The 20,794-nt window shown below is 41.6% G+C and overlaps 1 protein-coding gene across 2 annotated transcripts in view; it reads left to right on the top strand.

Moving 5' to 3' along the window:
* Window positions 1-20,794, top strand: part of rnf213a (ring finger protein 213a) — a 41,034-nt gene that overhangs the window by 13,814 nt on the left and 6,426 nt on the right. For both annotated transcript variants that reach the window (XM_037544574.1, XM_037544575.1), the window contains 41 exons: window positions 1,289-1,472; window positions 1,563-1,736; window positions 1,969-2,121; window positions 2,215-2,831; window positions 3,017-3,176; window positions 3,404-3,621; window positions 3,707-3,844; window positions 3,930-4,094; window positions 4,205-5,489; window positions 5,580-5,758; window positions 5,842-5,997; window positions 6,087-9,695; window positions 9,808-9,932; window positions 10,022-10,117; window positions 10,196-10,317; window positions 10,431-10,544; window positions 10,661-10,719; window positions 10,824-10,977; window positions 11,069-11,204; window positions 11,561-11,752; window positions 11,846-11,976; window positions 12,072-12,229; window positions 12,321-12,530; window positions 12,641-12,828; window positions 12,929-13,046; window positions 13,135-13,235; window positions 13,368-13,550; window positions 13,712-13,878; window positions 13,978-14,083; window positions 15,013-15,127; window positions 15,285-15,486; window positions 16,149-16,345; window positions 16,450-16,572; window positions 16,667-16,777; window positions 16,871-17,113; window positions 17,209-17,284; window positions 17,366-17,400; window positions 17,502-17,602; window positions 18,930-19,086; window positions 19,610-19,784; window positions 20,435-20,529. In XM_037544574.1, coding sequence (XP_037400471.1) covers window positions 1,289-1,472; window positions 1,563-1,736; window positions 1,969-2,121; window positions 2,215-2,831; window positions 3,017-3,176; window positions 3,404-3,621; window positions 3,707-3,844; window positions 3,930-4,094; window positions 4,205-5,489; window positions 5,580-5,758; window positions 5,842-5,997; window positions 6,087-9,695; window positions 9,808-9,932; window positions 10,022-10,117; window positions 10,196-10,317; window positions 10,431-10,544; window positions 10,661-10,719; window positions 10,824-10,977; window positions 11,069-11,204; window positions 11,561-11,752; window positions 11,846-11,976; window positions 12,072-12,229; window positions 12,321-12,530; window positions 12,641-12,828; window positions 12,929-13,046; window positions 13,135-13,235; window positions 13,368-13,550; window positions 13,712-13,878; window positions 13,978-14,083; window positions 15,013-15,127; window positions 15,285-15,486; window positions 16,149-16,345; window positions 16,450-16,572; window positions 16,667-16,777; window positions 16,871-17,113; window positions 17,209-17,284; window positions 17,366-17,400; window positions 17,502-17,602; window positions 18,930-19,086; window positions 19,610-19,784; window positions 20,435-20,529 — 11,028 coding nt within the window. The remainder of the gene's footprint in view (window positions 1-1,288; window positions 1,473-1,562; window positions 1,737-1,968; window positions 2,122-2,214; window positions 2,832-3,016; window positions 3,177-3,403; window positions 3,622-3,706; window positions 3,845-3,929; window positions 4,095-4,204; window positions 5,490-5,579; window positions 5,759-5,841; window positions 5,998-6,086; window positions 9,696-9,807; window positions 9,933-10,021; window positions 10,118-10,195; window positions 10,318-10,430; window positions 10,545-10,660; window positions 10,720-10,823; window positions 10,978-11,068; window positions 11,205-11,560; window positions 11,753-11,845; window positions 11,977-12,071; window positions 12,230-12,320; window positions 12,531-12,640; window positions 12,829-12,928; window positions 13,047-13,134; window positions 13,236-13,367; window positions 13,551-13,711; window positions 13,879-13,977; window positions 14,084-15,012; window positions 15,128-15,284; window positions 15,487-16,148; window positions 16,346-16,449; window positions 16,573-16,666; window positions 16,778-16,870; window positions 17,114-17,208; window positions 17,285-17,365; window positions 17,401-17,501; window positions 17,603-18,929; window positions 19,087-19,609; window positions 19,785-20,434; window positions 20,530-20,794) is intronic.

Here is a 20,794-nt window from a genome sequence, read left to right as displayed (position 1 = left end):
GTAGTGTCTGGTAATATGTTAATGCTAATGAGCTTTATTGCAGCGAACCCCCCTGGGAATGTAACCCAGTCTACATTAACCCAGTATACACAGTCATATACTCTTAGTATACTCTTATACTCTTACTCATATACCATCCTTAGGCTTTCGTGAAAATCTTTTGGCTCAGTTAAGAGTAAAACATAGGTAAGAGAATTTTGTGTGAGTTGTGCCTCATGTAGCAGCTCCGATTTGGCATGTTTGGTCAGTTATGACACCTTGCATATACACAACGCCGACAGAACAATTGGATGCAATGAATACCATATTCCAGCTTGCACACTGGTGAGCTTTATGGGAGCTGTGTTGAGATCTTTAACCACGGTTATGTCATAGAATCCTCACACAAGTGACCAAGTACTGCAGGGTTGCGATGAAGCATGTAAACATGTCTCTGTGCTTCAGAAGGGTTGCATTCATAAGTCTAAAATGAGAAACACCTTAATAACATGTTCCTGTGAGGTTACCATGCAAAATATCTCTGTTCCAAAAAATACGCCTATGTCAAGTTTGCACACCAACGTAACAGCGTCATTACATCTGTAAAGCAGGGTAGAGGGAGTAAAATCATGTGGACCTAGTTTGTTACCCAATTTAAATCAGGCAGTTTTACCGCAGAATATCTGATCTGAAACTTAAGAGATTAGGTCATGCACTAATGATGATCAATCAAAATCCATATTTTAGAGTCACCAGACCTACATCTCACGCTGTTGATGATTGTTGAAACAGCTTGTTCAATCAAGAGATGCCAAAAAATGTATGTAACCTGTACATGTATGGAAATAATTTTGTCTAGAGAAAAATATCTCTTAACCATTGAACTGGACAGGGTTTGGTTATTGCCAGTAAACAGTTACACTGGTTATTCCATCAATACCTAAAGATATAGCAATGTAAAATCTGATCACAATACATAAGGAGCCATTCATACAGAAATCACGATACTTCTAAAGGCTTCATTCCCCACAATTCTGTCATTATAGCTCATTTTTGGTGTCAAGTATTAGTTAATTGTTGGTTGTATTTAGCAATACATGTTACCTTAGTTATTGCAGCCATTTCTAAATGGATATTTAGGAAATATCAATTCTGATGCAAATGTAAAAATGAATGTCATGGTCAGGCATTCATTGGGTGCACAGAACATGTCTCAAGCAAAGTATGCTTTAGATGTGATCAGCAGTACTGGCAGAAGCTGGAGCAAACATTAAACGTTTGATCCAAGTTTTTCTTTTTTCTCCCTTAGGCCAAGACTGAGGCTAGACTCTTTGAAAGAGTTAGAATTAACTGGAAGTTTGGAAAGCTGATATCGGCAATCATACAGAAGTCTTGGCCAAGAAATGAGAGTGGAGCCTACAAGGACGAGGAAGAGGTGGTCCTCCAGCACCTTCTCAACTGGACAGCAGCCAAGAATATCTTTCAGCTTCACGGTAGCTAAATGTCCCCTTTCAGCACGAATATCTTTTGCCTTGCTATTTCTCCTGAACTTCATCAGCATATTTGCAATTTTGTCAATGTAGGTGCTGATGAAAAACTGATCAATGAACTCTCCGATGAGGCAAAAGAGAGACTTGCTGTGGCAACGTCATTATTTACAGATATTTCGCGTCAGCTCATCACGGGAAACATAAGAGTAAAAGTCCTTAATCACATCTTGAGCAAGAAGAATACTTTTATAGAGCTGATAAAAATAGGTAAGTTCACAGAGGTCATCTTGCCCTCATTTGAGCATGTCATGTAATTTGAACCTTACATGTTTGTGTTCCTTCTGTTGAATGACAACAAACCATAAAAGTTAGCCTAATCATATGCCACATCACTGTAGTCATAATCAAAAACTCTCTCTTTGCTGATGATGGGACATGGGTGCTCAGTTACTTATGCTGTTTTGATGAGTCTAATGATTAGGAATCACTGCCTCAACAGACTCTCTATGTGAAAACGAGCAATGCAGAGACGTCAATGCCATGAAAAGGCTTCTCCAGTTGCGACAGGAGGAGGTAAAAGCCATATATCATGACAGCGAGCTGGTTAAGGGATTTGTCGCAATGTGCCAGAAACTTCAGGAGCATGTAACAGGTATGTGCTGCTCAGATGTGTCCATATGTCAATATTGCATACCCTTTGTTATGTGGCTATTCAAAAACTACTGTACATTTTCTTCCTTTTCAGTTGATCTCGAAGGCCTGGAAGTAAAGCACCAGATTGACATTGATGAGATGAAGCTGAATATGTTCATGGAGATTCACCCATTTAACCAAATCTCATCCCTAATGGCAGGCATAGTCACATACTTTGACCTTGATGATGATGTTCGATCCATGGCTGAGGTCTTACACACATATAAAGAGAGCTATATTTTCAAGATGTGCTGGGAGAATCAGGCTAAGGACTTTGCCATGAAGAGTGATGATGAGAGCTCAGCTTTGAGTGAAGTGCCTGACTTGTTGGCTACACCTGATGTGATTTACTTTGATATATTTCAGCCATGCTACAGTAAATACCAGAAGATACATGCAAGCTTAAAAAATGGCAGCATGACCTTTGAAGAAGTCGATGTGATATTTAGGGACTACAGGGGAAAATATGAAGAACTTGCTGAGGATGTTGCAATTATGTGCAAACTGGAGTCAACAGATGACAAGCGGTGGATCCCAAGAAGGATTCAACAGATTGAGCAGTACCATGAGCTTCATCTGGCAGTGGAGTCTGCTCAGGTAGTCATGATGGTGAAGCAGACACTGTGCCTTCAAGGAGACTTCCAAGTGCTCGAGAAGCTGCTTGTAGTGGTGAGTGGCAATATTCATCCCTGCTTTAACAAAATATAAAATGCCAAGCTCACTTAACATGTTCTTATATTACCGATTTGTAAGGATGCCACATTCATTTCATGCCTTGGCAGAGTTTTGCGTAAATTCAAGAAGCATGAAATGCAGTTTTTGTGATTACTTGATTTGGATTTCCCTGAATCTAGACACAGTTGGACTTCAAGAAGGAGCCACTTGATAGTATTGACAATGAGCTAATGCAGGCCAAAACTGTGCTTGTGGACATCACTGAGCCTCGTAGACTCTGCCTCCAGGAGCTGGGCCTAAGAAAGAACTTTGTTATGTGGGTCAAAGAGGCACTTGAAGGTAAAAAGTAAATTGGTTGATTGCCTTAATGTTTAGGGTTATATAGAATTATGTGGTTTAATTTTCAGTAAAATTCTACCTTATGACTAAGACTAAGCTAGCTTGTCCAAACCTCATATGTTGGTGTTGTGGCAGTAGTAGTAGTATGATGGGATTTTGCATGTCTTTTTTTTTTTGGTTTGTTTTAATGTGATAGAAAACTGATTAACTACTTTGTTATTTTGTAGATATCAATGAATTGAAGGTATTTGTTGACCTGGCTTCCATCTCTGCGGGAGAAAATGATCTAGATGTCGACCGCGTAGCCTGCTTTCACGACGCTGTTCTTGGCTACTCCTCAGTGTTGTATGAGCTAAAGCCAGATGCTGGCTTCACAGTCTTTAAAGAGGTGCTAAAGAAGCTTTGGAAGGCACTTGATAATGACTCCAACCTGCCGAAGAAACTGGTAAAACTTAAAACCTGCAGATAATAATCTCATATTTTAGATGGTTATCTGAGTGCAGTCTTTGAGTGCAATCTTTTGTATTCAGCGTGACACTGCAAGACACTTGGAATGGCTGAAGACCGTTAAGGACAGTCATGGATCTGTGGAACTATCATCTCTGTCCTTGGCATCAGCTATCAACACAAAAGGAATCTATGTTATCAGTGCAGAAAATCAAAAGAAGGTTTGCTAAAGGTGTTTTATAATTGTGTGTATTTATACAGTTTCTAGACCAGTAGGATATTTCAAAATGTTTTTTTTTTCTTCAGTTGAGTCTGGATAAAGTCCTGAAACTACAGATTCCAGAGATGCATGATGAAGGCCTTGAGATGCGATGTTACTCGCTTGAGGACCTCAGGGAACTTCAGAATAAATTGATGCTGATGTCTGGCAAGGGAGATCAAGGCCAGAATGAGGTTGATCAGTTTGCAGAGGTAGGTGTCGATTATTAGTATGCTTTGCTTAAAGAGACTAACTTGGCTTATCCAAATACATACACAGCTTTGCATGCGGCATTTCACGATATCTTTTCTTATATTTCCAGGTTTTTGCTGGTGTGCAGAGATTGGCATCTGCATTTATTGATTTGTTTGTGGCTGGAAACCCATTGTTCAGACATTGGGAGGCAAATATCAACTGTAATAGTGAGGAAGCTTGCATTGTCATGGACTTCAACTTGGGAAATGTTGTGAATGTTGTCATGATGAAGGGTGATGTGGCAGAGCAACTTTCAGAAGTCTGTAAGAAAATTGAGAAATGTTTGAGCTTGTGGATGTATTTCATGGACAAGCAGAGGTCTCAGCATTACTACCTTAACTACTTTACAGCAGAGCAGATAGTGTATCTGTGCAGTCAGCTTACTCAGAAAAACTTGACAAATCTGGAAGATCAAGCTCTCATGCTGCTCTCCTTTATCAAGCCTAACTGCACTGCCTTTGATTTGAGGCAGACTTGGCATGTTCTTCAGTATGAGATGCTTAAGAAGCCTCCTGAGCAAAATGAAGACCTGGATTTTCAAACCTTTGTTGAAGTTCCTAGTATGTTTGAAAGTGACATGGATATTGGAGATGTCTGTTCCCCCGATGAACTTCCAGATCATTTTGATCCAGAAAGAGAGGGTAGAAGACTTGACACAATTTGGAATGAATACATGAAGAACATGAAGAATTTCCTCCCTAGCTCTCTTGATGTGAGAAACTTGGGAAGACTTCTTGAAATTTTGGCTAATAGTCCCAGTGCAACTGAGGATGATGCTGAGGATGATGCTGAGGATCTGCAGAATCAGGAAAATATACAGAGAGAGCTTCCTATAGGACTGGCTGCTGGAAAACCGAATCTCATTGTCTGCCCTTCCACAGAGATTCTGACTTCTTGCATCTCCATTTACATGAGCAGTGAAGATGAGCCACTTCCAACATATGATGAAGTGCTCCTATGTGGACCTTCCACCCCATATGAGCAAGTGGAACTGTTCCTTAGGCGTTGTCTTACAGCTGGCTATAAAGGAGAGAAGATATACACAATGCTGTATATTGATCAGCTAACGTATGAAGTGAGCTACAAAGTGGAACAGTTTTTCCAGCGTCACAAGACTCAAAGCAGAAATGACTACAGACTGGTGTTGATCTGTAGTTCAGATCGTGAGCATACGTATCTTCCATCCGTCTTCAGTCAGTTCAGGTTGCACATGGTGCCACAGGAACCCTTAAGCAGAATTCAGAGATACCTTGCCAAGCACTACACAGTCCCAAGTGACCAGTCCAGTGCTGCTGCTGTTTTTAAAAACAGGAAAAGTGTGGGCATCGTGTCTTCAAGAAGAGCAGGTGTTGGTGGGTATACATTCACGTTTATATATGGAAAGAATACGTTTGTATTTTTATGGAGTAATGTTATGAATAGCGTTTATTGCATGTTCCTAGGCAAATCACTTTACATCCATCGGATGTATGAGAAGCTGAAAAAGATCACCAAGAGGTCCACACATCTCAAATGTGTCCGGCTGATAGAGCCCAGAGTAGATGAAAATGCAGTTCTCCAGTCAATGCTCAACAGCCCTAAGAAGGGCCTAAGAGTCTTTCATTTTGATGTCACATCCTCGGTAATTATCATGAAGTTATCTTCACGGTTTGTTAAAATGAAAATATGTATATATTGATATTAAACATGTATGTTACTTTGTAGGTGCAGAAAGGCCTCCATGAATTTCTGTTCAGGCTGCTGATCTTGGGTTATCTCTTGGATTCAGAAGGAAGAATGTGGAAACGCAGCAGTCGGCACTTATATATAATTGAGATCCTTTTGTCTGATAGAAATGGATGTAATATTGTTCCAAGAGCTGTGAGTCCGTTTTTGTAATTTCCTAATTTGGTGGTTGTTGCCAAAGTCCCAATAACACATGACACATTGTTGTCTGTTCTTACTGACAGGGATTGAATGGAAAGTCTGGCTTCCTGAATGTGTTTCCGAGTGTCCACTGCCGAGCTCCTAAAGAGGTTCTTGAGCTAGAGATGAGGCTGCAAGAAGACTCATCCATAGCTGTGGGTGATGATCCCCTAATGGATGATCAGGAATTCAGAAGTGAGGCTTATCAGCGCCCATACCAGTATCTAAAACGATTCCACAGCAGCAGCAACTTGGATGGCTTCATGTATAATGGAATTGAAGGATCTCACGTGGAATGCCTACAGTTGCTGTTCCTGTACTGTGGTGTGATTGACCCATCCTGGGCAGAGTTGCGGAATTTTACATGGTTCCTGAACTTACAGCTGCGAGACTGTGAGACGTCCGTTTTCTGTGATGCCTCTTTTACAGGAGACACTTTGCAAGGATTCAAAAACTTTGTGGTTAATTTCATGATACTCATGGCTAAGGATTTTGCCACACCCTCTCTGAGCATCTCTGACCAGAGCCCTGGGAGGCTACAGATGGACCTTTCTGGCGTTAGTGAGGAAGACCTTGCTCCATTCAAAATCAGGAAGCGATGGGAATCAGAGCCTCATCCTTATATCTTCTTCAATGATGACCATGTGTCCATGACCTTCATTGGTTTTCATTTACAGCTGAATGAACAGAATTTGGTAGATGCCATTGATCCATCAACAAAAATGGTGATAAAGAGAAACATCATGACCAGAGAATTGTATGAGGGCCTTAAGCTCCAGAGGGTTCCTTTCAATATAGATTTTGATAAGCTCCCAAGAGGAGAGAAAATTGAGCGAATCTGCCGTGTTCTGGGAATTCAGTGGCCTCTTGACCCTGATGAAAGTTATGAGCTCACTACTGACAACATACTCAAGATTCTTGCAATTCATATGCGCTTTAGGTGTGGGATTCCTGTCATTATCATGGGTGAGACAGGGTGTGGGAAGACCAGGCTCATCAAATTCATGTGTGAGCTTCAAAGGAGTGGAGTTGCCACAGAGAATATGAAATTAGTCAAAGTTCATGGAGGAACAAATTCTGAGATGATTTACACCAAAGTGAAAGAGGCAGAGGCCATGGCCTACACAAACAAGCAGTATTACGGCTTTGACTCTGTGTTGTTCTTTGATGAGGCAAATACAACAGAGGCCATCAGCAGCATCAAAGAAGTTATCTGTGATAAGACAGTGGAGGGAGAATCCATGATGAAGCACTCTGGCTTACAGATTATTGCTGCTTGTAATCCGTACAGAAAACACACAGATGTAATGATTAAGAGGCTAGAGTCAGCTGGTTTGGGATACAGAGTGCGAGCTGAAGAAACAGACGAGAAGCTTGGGTCCATTCCTCTCCGCCAGCTTGTGTACAGAGTGCAGGCTTTGCCTCCTAGCATGATTCCCTTAGTGTGGGACTTTGGACAACTCAATGACCACACTGAGAAAATGTATATCCAGCAAATAGTCGAAAGAGTGGTTGAAAGCCACTCCTTTGATGAGGACTACATCAGGACCATTACAGATGTCTTGTCAGCTTCTCAGAAGTACATGAGGACAAGAAAGGATGAATGCAGTTTTGTAAGCTTGAGGGATGTTGAGCGATGCATGCAAGTGTTTGCATGGTTCTACCAAAATAATGAAATGTTGCTTACAGAACTTGCCAGGTATGAGATTGGTCAGAGGCCACAGAGGAATGAAGAAAGTCACAAGGACATTGATGAAAGAAACCCTATTTTGTGGTCATTGGTGATGGCTGTTGGTGTGTGCTATCATGCCTGCTTGGAAGACAAAGAGAAATACAGACGCAAGATCTGCAAATGCTTAAATGAAACATATAACTCGGTGAAGTTAATGCAGGAGATCTCAGTTATGCAAGATTTTCTTCTAAGTGGAGTTCCACTGGGTGAAACTATTGCAAGAAACAATGCTTTGAAAGAAAATGTCTTCATGATGGTGATTTGCATTGAGTTGCGTATCCCCCTATTCTTGGTTGGGAAACCTGGAAGCTCCAAGTCTCTGTCTAAAACGCTGGTCGCAGATGCCATGCAGGGCCAAGCAGCCCATTCTGAGTTGTATAGGAAACTGAAACAGATTCATTTGGTATCATTTCAATGCAGTCCTCATTCCACCCCAGATGGTATAATTAACACATTCAAGCAGTGTGCCCGTTTCCAGGAGGGCAAGAATCTAAATGAGTATATCTCAGTGGTGGTGTTGGATGAGATTGGTCTAGCTGAGGATTCTCCAAAAATGCCCCTGAAAACCCTCCATCCTTTGCTTGAAGAAGGATGCATAGATGATCAGCCACTGCCACATAAGAAAGTTGGATTCATTGGTATATCCAACTGGGCTTTGGACCCAGCAAAGATGAACAGAGGAATATTTGTTTCCCGTGGTGATCCTGATGAGAAGGAGTTAATTGAAAGTGCCAAAGGCATTTGCTCTTCTGACGCAATGATTCTTGACAAGGTTAGAGATTTCTTTCAGCCTTTTGCCCGAGCTTACCTCAATATCTGCAAGAAACAAGGAAAAGGGTTTTTTGGTTTGCGTGACTACTACAGCTTGATCAAGATGATGTTTGCGATCGCCAAGGCCTCTGAACAAAAGCCCAGTGCAGAGCAGATTGTGGAAGCTGTTTTGAGAAACTTCAGTGGCAAAGACAACGTTGATGCCGTCACTGTTTTCACCAACAGGCTTAATCTCAAACCCAACCTTGAAAGTATCAGTGCCATTGAGCTTGTGAGACAAAACATTACAGCCATTGGTCAAGATGAGGAGTGCAGATACCTACTCGTCCTGACTAAAAATTATGCGGCTCTACAAATTCTTCAACAAACGTTCTTTTCTGAGCAATACCAACCCGAAATCATCTTTGGCTCAAGTTTCCCAAAGGACCAGGAATACACCCAGATTTGCCGCAACATTAATCGTGTGAAGATATGCATGGAGACTGGTCAAACCATTGTGCTTCTGAATCTGCAGAACCTGTATGAAAGCTTGTATGATGCACTCAATCAGTACTATGTTTGCCTTGGAGGTCAGAAGTATGTGGATTTGGGGCTTGGAACTCATCGTGTCAAGTGCAGAGTGCACAAAGATTTCAGGCTCATAGTCATTGAAGAGAAGGAAGTTGTCTACAAGCAGTTTCCCATTCCTCTGATTAACAGGCTGGAGAAACATTACCTGGACATCAATACAGTGTTAAAGAATGAACAAAAGCAACTGGTCACAGAGCTTAAGAAATGGGTTTCTCAGTTCATTGCTCTTCAGAAGGACCGTTCAGTTGGTTCCCAGGCACAGAAGTACGACCCAGCTGATGTTTTCATTGGTTATCACTCTGATACTTGTGCCTCAGTCCTTCTGCAAGTTACAGAGAAACAGAAAAGTGAGATGGAACTGTCTAGCCCAGGCAGACACGTATTGGATGAGGCCAAACTCATCCTGCTGAACTGTGCTACACCAGATGCAGTGGTTCGCCTAGATAGCACAGCTCTTTCCCAAGTGGAAAGTGAACATCTAGCAAGAATGTACTTCGAAGACCAGAAGCACAGCTCCCTGGCTGACTTTGTCTTTTGTCACACAAAACAAGAAGAGTGGAGCCAGTCTTGTTTCACTGAGGTAAAGCTGCCTTTTGTCTTTTGTTTTAAAAGAATTGAGTTATGGTCTTTGCTTACTATATAAACTCCAAATTATTTTCTCTCTAATCCCTGACTCTTTTGAAATCCTGCAGGTGACTACCTTCTCCAGACTTCTGACAGTAGCAGACATCAGACAGCTCCAGGAAGTAGTTCCAAACGTTGAGCTTCTTGCGCTGCAGCAATTTGACACAGAGCATTCCTTCCTGAAAAAGATCAGGTATGCATGACCTATTGTATATTCCATAATCAAAAACAAATATTTTACAAAATTTTGGTCAGTGATTGGTACCTTTTTTCCCACCCCAGGAACTTTATAGACAGTACCACTGGAGACAAAATACTGATTATTCAGACTGATTTTGATGAAGACTTACAAAGCTCCAATCTCATTGCATCTGCAAAGTAAGTCCTGCGCCTGACTGCATTTCACAGTGTGGCATAAATGCAGGCATGACAGTGTGAGTTTCAAATGTCTTTTAGGTATTCCACCATCAATGAAATCAACAAGGTTAGGAATGAGGAGGACAGCAGAATGTTTGTGTACTTCATCACCAAACTTCCAAGAATAGAAGGCGGAACCTCTTATGTTGGTTTTCATGGAGGTGGAGCAACCATCTGTTTTTTTTTTTTTTTTTTTTTTTATTATTTGAGAGCTGATAGACTGAATATTTTAGTGTTTTTTAACAGGTTCTTATTAATTAACATTTCTTTTAAGGTCCTTGGAAGTCAGTCCACATTGATGACCTCAGAAGATCAAAAGATATCGTCTCTGATATTAAAGCCTTGCAGTGTCTTACCATCAGCCAGCTGTTTGAGGAAAAGCCTGAGGGTAACAGCAAATTCTTTGTTTTAGATTTAGGTGTTTGAAGAGCATACAAATTAGACAAGTCGACCTCCAGCTATTATATAGTTGCGTGATGTTTAAGTAGGATGTGTCTGTCACAGCTATGGAGACAGAGGACATGAATGCAGAAGCAGAGCAAATGGACCAAGAGGACAGAACTGTAAGTACTACCATCAGTAATTTTATTTATTTTTTTTAATTTGTTATTTTGTTTGTTTCAGTGTGTTTATTTATTAATAAATTCATTTTGTGGTGTTGTCACAGAGCTGGGAGAATGCCTTGGACACCACAGGGCTGGTGCGAAGCTGTGTTCAGAACGCAGTGGGCATGCTAAGAGACCAGGGAGAGGCTGGCTGTCGCAGCACCAGGAGAGTAGAGATTCTGTTAACTCTCCTTACTGATGGGCAGGAACTTCAAGGTGTGGAAGTAACGATTTCATTCATAGCTACTGATTCAGTGATTCAATTCCATACATCGGTAATTCTAACTCTAACATTTGCAATCAACAGCTGCATTTCTGAAAACTGTGAAGTCACGTCTTCATTTTTTGTTGAAAACCCATGAGGAGCACTCTGTCTCAAATAAGAACTGGGTTTTCAAGGAGGCATCCAATATTGATGCGCTACAAGAGGGTGGGACATTCAGGTGAGTAGACAGCTAGTGAATACTCTTAATTAACTCTTATGTACCATGTACTACGGGGACATGTATCTTTTGAGGGGGAAAAACAACTTAAACACTTCTCTGTTTTTTGTGTTAGTACTGATAATCATGAGAAATGTGTAAATTAATGTAATTTTAGGACTATGCTATAATAATTACTGCTGTGTGTTTTATTCTCTGTTGGAACCACCAGTGAATTGTCTTAGCAGTATTCCGGTCCCTTACATCTTGTTTATGACCAATCATTTGACCACTAGTACGGCAGTTAACCCAAAAATTGCTGTGCATTGCTTCTTCTGTATCTATTTCATCAGCTGTTGGTTGTTACTGTATAACAGGCATACACTATGGAAGCGAGTTCAAGCTGCAGTTATTCCCTTCCTGGCTCAAATGATCTCAGTTATTGACCGTGACCGCAATCTCGACCTCTTACTGGATGCAAACTCGGGTGAATCAGTGAAGAAACTGTGGTTGGACATGTTTGGAAATGTCAAGTTATTGCAAATTCCATACACAAGAGTGGATCCAAAGTAAGCAATTTCTGCAGTTCTGTAGTGACACCTCCTGAAGAAATGCTTCATTGGTGCATTTCTCACTATCACACGGAACTTTCTCTTTTACAGTTCCGTGACGAAGACATTTCTGGTCCAGAACTACGTTGTTCGAGATAGGGATATGGGCTGCATAATGCCGTTCAGCTGGAGAATCAAAGATTATTTAGAGGAACTTTGGGTACATGCTTTGCATCGAGAGGGTGAGTGAAAACACTGAATAATCATGCATTATCTTACATCACTAAGGAAATTATTTTTGTTTTACAAATTTGTTTACATGTTTTTCTTGCCTTAGGTCACTCACAGAAGCAGTTTGATGAGTTCTTTTGGAAGACACCGTTGGGAAGGTACATTGCAGGAGCAGAGGAAGAAGTTCAGATGGAGTTTTTCCACCGGTATCTTCAAGATTTCATCTGTTTGACCATGAATGTAGGATCAGAGGTGGAACTGCAGGTCAGTAAAAACACTTTAAAAGGTATAGGTGTACTTTTTCATTTTACAATAAAAATGGCCCTGTATGTTCTTTGGTTTGTGTAATCTTCAGCTCCTGTCTGGGGCCCTTCAATGCTGCGTTAATGAACTGAGAGGCCGCCAGGATTCAGTACAAAATGAGGTGAAGTCTTTGCCTTGGGTCCATGCTGCCTACCATGAGTTTAAAAACCGTCTACAAAATCTCTTCAGAATGATCACCATTGAGCCCCAAATTGCTCAGGTGCTTATGGACAACAGACAATCCAGAGAAGGCATGGAAATGGTAAGTTATGGTTTCCTCTTGTATGCAGGATGATAAAAAGCAGTTCAAGCATTAAAGGATAAAATATGTAAGGATAAGTTTTTCTTTAATTGTTCTCCTCATGTCTTCAGGTGCTGGATGTATATGCTGCTATGGCCTGTGTTGAGTATCTGGAACCACAGGCTCCGGATGCATTTACTCAAAGTATGGCATGGCTGCGACAGGTGAAGAAATTGCAGGTACCCATTGAGTTGGTCTGCTCAGAGGAAAGCCTGCGCCACTATGGAGAATTAAGCAAAACCATGGTCACCCGTGTGCAGTGAGTTAATCAGTATTAATACACAGAAATGTCACTGGAAGCGTGTTAACGCTGCTCTGAACAAATGTATTTTTTTTCTGTGTGTGTGATGTCTGGTCAGGCATGGCTGGCGTCGTATCTATTCTCTCTCCCTGTTTGTTGAGCACATACTGCTTGGTGTAGAAGAAGACAAGAAGTTAAAGCCAGTGGTTCTGGAGCACACTCGACACTTGGCTCAAGTTAGTCAGTTTTCACCTGGTTTAAACGCCTACAAGCACTGTTTTCTGCAGTTGATGGTGATGTTTTCTTTTTCCCTCTCATTTTAAGGTTTTGGGCAGTAACTCGGACCTCAAACTGAAACAGCCTTTCGAGGCAGTTATCCATGTACTCAAAGCCTGCAAAGACGGAGCAAATGAGCGCATTTTCAGGTACAAAATGTGCCATAGCCTTCTTTAGGATTGCAGTTGAAAAAGAGCCTTCAAATCAATTTGTTCATTTGAATATGTCAGTATAGCAGAAACGGGTATACTTCAAACCAGTTTGCTATTGTGTGTGTCCAGGTTTGGCTTCCAGCCCTGTCCTGTGTGTATGGGGGACCCTCATGACCCTCTGAGTTTGCCTTGTGACCATATCTACTGCTTGGTCTGCATCAAGCAGTGGCTAATCCCAGGGCAGATGTACTGCCCACTCTGCATGCAGGGAATAGAAGACGACTTTGAACTCAAGCCTTCAATGACCATTCGGTATGTAGACCACACTGTTATTGTGATATAACCAGGTGGATCAAATTGTCTATCAGTACTGATCCATATTCCGAGATATATTGGATACAGGGCTTGTTTGACCATCTCTGTCAATGCCGTGTGATTGAAAGGTGACCGTGTGTCATGTTTTTGTCTATTAGGACCCTGATCAAACGGAATGCCCAGTTCAGAAAGCAGTGCAACACCTTCTTCATTGACCTGGTCTCCACGGTCTGCTTCAGAGATAACTCTCCCCCCAGCAGGGCCATCATCCGCCATCTGCTATCCTTCCTTATGGTGGAGGCAGGCTCTGTGCCCAATGTCAGGGGTGAGAGTGAGAGTTGTCCCAGAGATAGCTTATGTGAACGTGGACCAGGCTGTGCTTAAATATATATTAACTTGGGTTTCTCTTTTTTCCCATTATAAGGTCATGATAGGCGTTTTTTGACCAAGGCCCTTTCTCCTTTTGATGACTCTGTGGATAAAAACCCTGTAGTACGCTCTGTAGTCCTGAAATTGCTGCTGAAATACAGGTAAGAGTGTGGCCGTGAATGTATTGCTATGTGTATTGCTTTGTTTTGAGTTTCATTAGCAATATTCATATAGAGTAAGCGCAAACCTCAGTGTGGTCTTGTAGAGAAATCTGTATCTTGACCGCTGCTATTGAGTCTGACACTTGGAGACGCACATGTGAGACAAATGACTTGATAAATTCGGATGTGCAGCAATGACACTTGTCGAGCCAGAGAAGCTGCTGCATGCTTAAATGTACAGACCACAGATATATTTACATATTTTTCAGTTCAGCTTTTAACTGTTTTGTGCAATAAAAATATTTTGTATCTACTTCAATTGATAAATATGGTTTTCATTACTGAAAAGAAAAAAAAAAAAAAAAAAAAAAATATATATATATATATATATATATATATATATATATATATATATATATATATAGATTAAATAGAGTTAGTATTGGTGCTTGGTATTGGCCAGTACTCAAGGTTCAGGTATTGGTATCACAAGGGGGGGGGGGGTTAATGGTGCATCCCTAAACAAATAGTATTATTTTATTTGATGCTTTATAGTAATATAGAGTGTCAGTTCTCAAGCTGTTAACAGTGCTGATGACACACTGCATTCACTTCAGACAGACGTTATTATTAAAGTAAACAAAATTACAATGAAATGTTTGGATATGTTTTTCTACTTGAGAGTTGTGGAGCGTATGTGTATGGACCTTTTTTCGTGTTTTGACAATGCGTAAATCAAGCAGCCACTCCCATCTCTCTAATTTATGCAAGATTTTCTGTCCTGTGCAAACTGCTTATAAACATTACAGATGTGCTTTAGAATTGCATTGCCCCCCCTCCCCTTTTGTCTGAGTAGTACTGTAGAATAAAGGTCACTTATTGGACTTTTTTCTTTCTGTGCTTTTTATTTTAATTTAAATGCTTTTTAGCTTTGATGATGTGAAAGACTATCTTCAGCAACATCTCACAGGAGTAGAGCAAAGCAACATCCTTGAGAAGGCTGACAAAACTGAGCTCTACTCCCTGTACATCAACTGCCTGGAGGTATGGTTTATTCTTTGTTTTCCTACTTTCGTTATTTCTCAGGTCAGTTGTTTGAAGTGTCTGCTTTCCCTTTCTGTTTCTCCCTTTTCCCGTGATGTGGTTGGTTCGTTTCCTTCAGATATTTTTTACAGTATATCTGCGCATTTTGTGTGTGTAGGACTCCATGATTGAGCGAACCCAGTGGCATTCTGTGGCGGAGCAGCAAGCGTGTCTGCAGGAGGAGAGCAACTTCCTGCTGGAATTCCTGCAGTCTGGGGCTGGGGCAGCTGGTGCTGCAACCATAGAGCACTTTCAGCAGCTGGCCAGAATCCGCCTGTGTCTGGATATGGCAGCAGGTCTGGTGGTCAGTGCTGTTGCAGGCAAGTAATAATAAAAAGCCAGTCTGCTCTGTTGTGCTTTTATTTTGCTATGAATGCTTTGGTACCTTTGCTTTAAACATACTACTGTGCAAAGGTTTTAGTATTAGAAAAATTACAGTTAAAAAGGCCTATATCTTTTGAAGTAAGTACCTGTTTTCTCAGAAAAATATAAGAATAAATAAGAGTAGCATTGATACACTCAGAAATGATTTTATTTACGTCAGTGTGTTTGTTTATGATCATTTCCATCCTCTCTTTTGTTTGCGGCCTGATATTATTTGCACTTTTCCTTCAGTAACTGGTTTGGCTGATCTGTGCTTCGTTATGTTAAACCAAGTGTGCTAGTGATAATTCAGCTCACAAGATATAGATTTTCTATGATTATTGTACAAGCTGTGTGATTGCCTGTGTTGTAGCAGTGGGTGCACCTTAAAGAATCTGTGTTCACTAATTGGAAGAGGTGACTGGATACTTTTGGAAATGTAGTGTACAAACTGGAATGAGGCCAGATAGAAATAGATTTGATAGAAATCAAAATTGTATGTGCATGAATGGAAATGCCACTTAACGTCTTCAGTAGTCTTCATTATGCTTTTGTTTAGTTGCTTTTCCAGTAATTCAGCATTTTCACCTTTGCAAGTTTGTTTTTTGTTGTAAATTAGATGCTCAAGAGGAGCCTCCTCATGGACGGGCTGCGTTCTTCAACAGTGTGGTGGATCTCTGTAAGCACAGTGGGAACGACTGGTACAGGGTGTACCTCATCAGAAAGATCTGCAGCCTTAATGGAATTGAGTACGTCCAGAGACTTCTGTGTGAAGATCAGCTTAGGTGGCTGTTTCCTTTGGAGATACTTCAGATGGTGGGTTTTTTCTCTCTTAAAAAAACAATCCTTATAAAAGGTGGTTTTGTCCATTGTGCCACGTCTGATTTTGCTTGGTAACGTATTTGGATTTTTCTCTTCAGAGTCAAGAGAGCAGCCAGATCGATCAGTATCTAGTCTGTGGTGGGGAGTACAAGACTCTCCGAGATGCAGTTGCCAAGGCTATGCTTGAAGGGAAAATAGAAAGAATACAGGCCGCTTGTCAGGTATTCCTTTGCCACCTGCTTGCATAATTGATCAACTGCTTATTAAAATGCATCATATTTGATAATGCACTCGATTGACTTGCGGTGTGTACAGTCCTGCAGATGTTCACCTGTGAAGAAGACGGTGTACCTGTTATTAGCTCTGTTCAGAGAAGTCACCTCGCTGTACAGAGCTTCCAACCCCAACATCCATCCTAAACCGGAGGTGAGCATCCAAGTCCACCTCAGAAAATACGCTTCCCTTTCCATCTTTTCCCATTCACATCAGATGTTCTAACCTACTGCCTCTCTTTCTCAGCAATTGGCAGCACTTGAGGACTTCACCAAGAACTCTGAAGTCTTTGTCAATCAAGAATCCAGGGCATTTGCCCGTGCGTTAGTGTTTAACCAGCTGAATGCCCTGCGTGTGCGTCCTGATGCGTCAGGTGGTGAGCATGCAGTGGTGGAGCTCACTGTTCATTTGGCAGCAGTGCTTCTCTGTGTAAACCAAGCAGTGTTGCGGCCTCTCCTGCAGCTTGCCCTCTACCCGGCCAATATGCAGGTGCAGCGTCTTAAGTGTTTTTTTCAAACTATGCTGTCTGATGATGTGAAAGATATTGGAGTGTGCAATAATGCTTGTCTTATGTTTGTGAACAGAGCTCATTCATACCCACAATGCCAGATGATGTGCTTGCTGTTGCCCAGCAGGCCCTGGGACCTCTGCAGTGGTATTGTAAGTACAAGCTTCTGTGATTGTAAAAACCTGCTGATCTTGAGATGTGCGGTTACAGAATATCCTTTTTTTCCTCTCCAGTTTGTCCCAATAATCATCCATGCACAGTTGGTGAGGTGGGTCAGTTCAAGAAATGACCATTTTTGTTCTAAATTCAGATACCGAGTTGTGCCTGTTTATCTAATACTAGCATACCTTCCGTATTATACTGATTTAGTGTGGTCAGCCAATGGAGATGAGCCGTTGTCCAGACTGCAATGCACAGATAGGAGGCATAGACCACAGACCTGTTCAGGGCTTCCAGGCTATGCAAATACAGTAAGTCAAATGGACTCTTAGTATTATGAGTTAGATGTTGTGTATATCTAAGTTTTTAACGAGAGAAGTATCCACTAGCGCTCTAAAAGTTGGAATTAGTGTACTAGACTGAAGGTTAGGAAAAGACCACGTGCCACTTTGTATGTGTTCAGAATAATGAATGCAGCTTTTGGTGATTACAAAACGATTGAGAACATTTTTTTGCATTGACAACGATGTTACAGTAAAGCTAATATCCCGAATGCCTCTTATTTGCAAAGCAGTGCAAATGACATTGACAGCATATTATTTGTTACTGAACATTATGGCATCTGCTTTATATCATTTAAACCTACAGTGACTGGACGCTTAATTGTTTACACCTCCTTGCTTCTTTACTTTCCTTGTTTCTTTGTCCATTTTATCAGCTCTACTTACCGTATAGGTGCTCTTTGTTGTTTATACAGATTGTAGTTTATCTGTTTCTCTGTGTACTTTATCTCACTTTCATCCTGTTCAATGATCAGAACCCCCAGCACAGCACACATTAATACGGCACCATCATGTCAGTGGCACTGCAGTGCCTTCCTGAAATCAGTTTCCACGGCCGAGCAGCTACGCACAGCGTCACTATGGGTGGCAGATTTAAAGCACAATGCCACTCTGCAGCAGTGGAAGCATATTCTGTGGAGTCTGGATTTGGCCAATGTCTGGAGAATGTTTATCTGCCTGACTGCATTGTGCCAACTGTAAAGTTTGGTGGAGGAGGAATAATGCTATAGGGTTGTTTTTCTGGGGTTGAGCTAGGCCCCTTTAGTTCCAGTGAAGGGAAATCTTAATGCTTCAGCAGACCAAGAGATTTTGAACAATTGTATGCTTATAATTTTGTGGGAAAGGTTTGGGGAAGGCCTGATTCTGTTCCATCACATCCGTGACTGTGACCCAGTGCACAAAGCAAGGTCAGCTATGACCTCACCAATACTCTCATGGATGAATGGGCAAAAATTCCCATGGACATACTCCAAGAATCTCGTAGAAAGCTTCCCAGAAGAGTGGAAGTTGTTAAAGCTGCAAAAGGGTGACTATAAATACCTGAGAAATGATGATAGGATGTCATAGAAGCCCATATAAGTGTAACGTGTAGGTGTCGCAATAATGTTGTCCATATAGTGTATATTGTAACTGGAGCTGACAAAGTGGACTAGGAGTGTAGATACGTGGAGGTGTACCTTATAAAGTGGTTGATCAGTGTATATGACTGGTTCCACACTTTTGAGCATGCATGTGTGTAGCGTGTTCTGTGTCATGTGGGTGCCGTAGAAGGCTAATTTTGCATTTCTGATTGTAGGGGGGACCGCACTCAGACGGGGCACATTTTGGGAGACCCACGTCGCAGGGACCAGCCAGACATGCAGGACACAAAGAACATGTCCCCTGCTCCATTCACCCTGCTCAGAATGCTCACACACATGGCCATGCTGTTGGGAGCCTCTAGCCACCCTCAGGTAATGCATTTCATCTCCCAGATCCCTGTTGCTTGTTTTATTAATCAGGGTCTTAATCAGTTTAATACCGATGATTTAGAGCAGAGGTTCCCAACCTGGTCCCCATGGCCTCACAGACGGTCTGTCCACAAGAAGGGTTAAATGTATATACTCCAAATTAATTTTGTAGTTTCTGATACTGACTTGGACATGTGAACACAATCTGTGAACCCCCAGTTGCTCCCCGGGCGCCGTGGATAGGGCTGCTCACTGCCCCCTAGTGGATGGGTTAAATGCAGAGGTCTAATTTCACAGTGATAAATAGTTGTAAATTCTCTTCTATTCTATCTGCAGAGATTTGCCCCCCCCCCCCCCCTTGTGGTAGGGCCTCTGAACACTTCGTGTTTGGCTTGTGTGAATGTTTAACGTTGCAATCTATGATTTTCTGTATCATCTTTTAATTAACACCTCAGCCAGGCAGATTCTTTTTCTGGACTGTTGATATTTCATGCCTTTCTTCTAAATCTCTTGCTGTATTTTTCAGGACATTGCCCCTATCATTAAGCCCCCCTTGGCACAGCCTGAGGTGTTCCTGATGGCCCACTTACTGAAGGACATGGAGCAGCTGAGCAAAGCTCTAGGGAAGGGGGCAGATGACACAGTCTGCGCTGTTCACCTGACTGTCTCCAGCCTGCTGGAGCCCCGTCAGCCCAGCCAGTGTAAGAGTCTCTTCCACAACTTATTAACCAGTATTTCAGTAATTTGCAGTGAAAAGAAACAAAGACTCCGCGTTAGGGATCACATGGTCAATTGTGCTTTTGTACACTTCTTCAAGGAAAAATTTGCAGTCCGGGAAAAAATGAACAACTTAAAAAAATTTTTTAAGTTATTTAGAATTTAGAGCCATTTTACCAACTGTGTTTTGCACACTACAGAATTAGACCTCCACATTTAACACATCTGTGCACTGAAAACCCCACAGACATGCACACTAGTGAACACACACACACACTAGGGGGCAGTGAGCACACTTTCCCTGAGCAGTGGGCAGCCCTATCCACGGCACCCGGGGAGCAGTTGGGGGTTAGGTGCCTTGATCAAGGGCACTTCAGTTCCCTAACCATCCCATGGCTAAGGGCAATGGATATGTATAGAATCATGAACACTAATGCATAGATGTTTTTGGTTTGGCTAGTTATTAGTTCAATGTGTCTCTTTTTTTAGACACATAGGGGTCAGTTGACCAAGACTGGCCCAGTTGGATAAAAGCGCAGTTTGCCATGTGTTAAATAATGAAACCCAAATTGAGTCGCCTGAATTATGTTCCATGAAGATTTGTAAAGAAAACATGTTCTTAATTTTTGAACAGGGCCTGCTCCTTATGATCATCTGCTCTCAACTAAAGAAGCCAGAAATGGCTGGGAGATGGCCATGAACACGGACATCATCACACACCAACTGAAGGTAAACTAGTTAGGTCTTTGTTCTGCCTGTTTATCTACCAGCGTTACTTCCTGCGCCATCCCATACCTTCAACTTTGACTACATCAGCATTATCAGGCTAAAAGGGACAGTTTAGATTTTTAGGATAACGTGATATTCATCAGAATCAGAATCAAGCTTTATTGGCCAGGTATGCTTACACATACAAGGAATTAGGTTTTGGTTACAGGAGCTCACAGTGCATGGTATCGGACAGACATTTACGTGTTGTGAGAAAAATAAAATA

This window comes from Pygocentrus nattereri, chromosome 14 (assembly GCF_015220715.1).
Source record: "Pygocentrus nattereri isolate fPygNat1 chromosome 14, fPygNat1.pri, whole genome shotgun sequence".
Taxonomy (NCBI): domain Eukaryota; kingdom Metazoa; phylum Chordata; class Actinopteri; order Characiformes; family Serrasalmidae; genus Pygocentrus; species Pygocentrus nattereri.
This window is presented reverse-complemented; position numbering and strand designations above follow the sequence as displayed.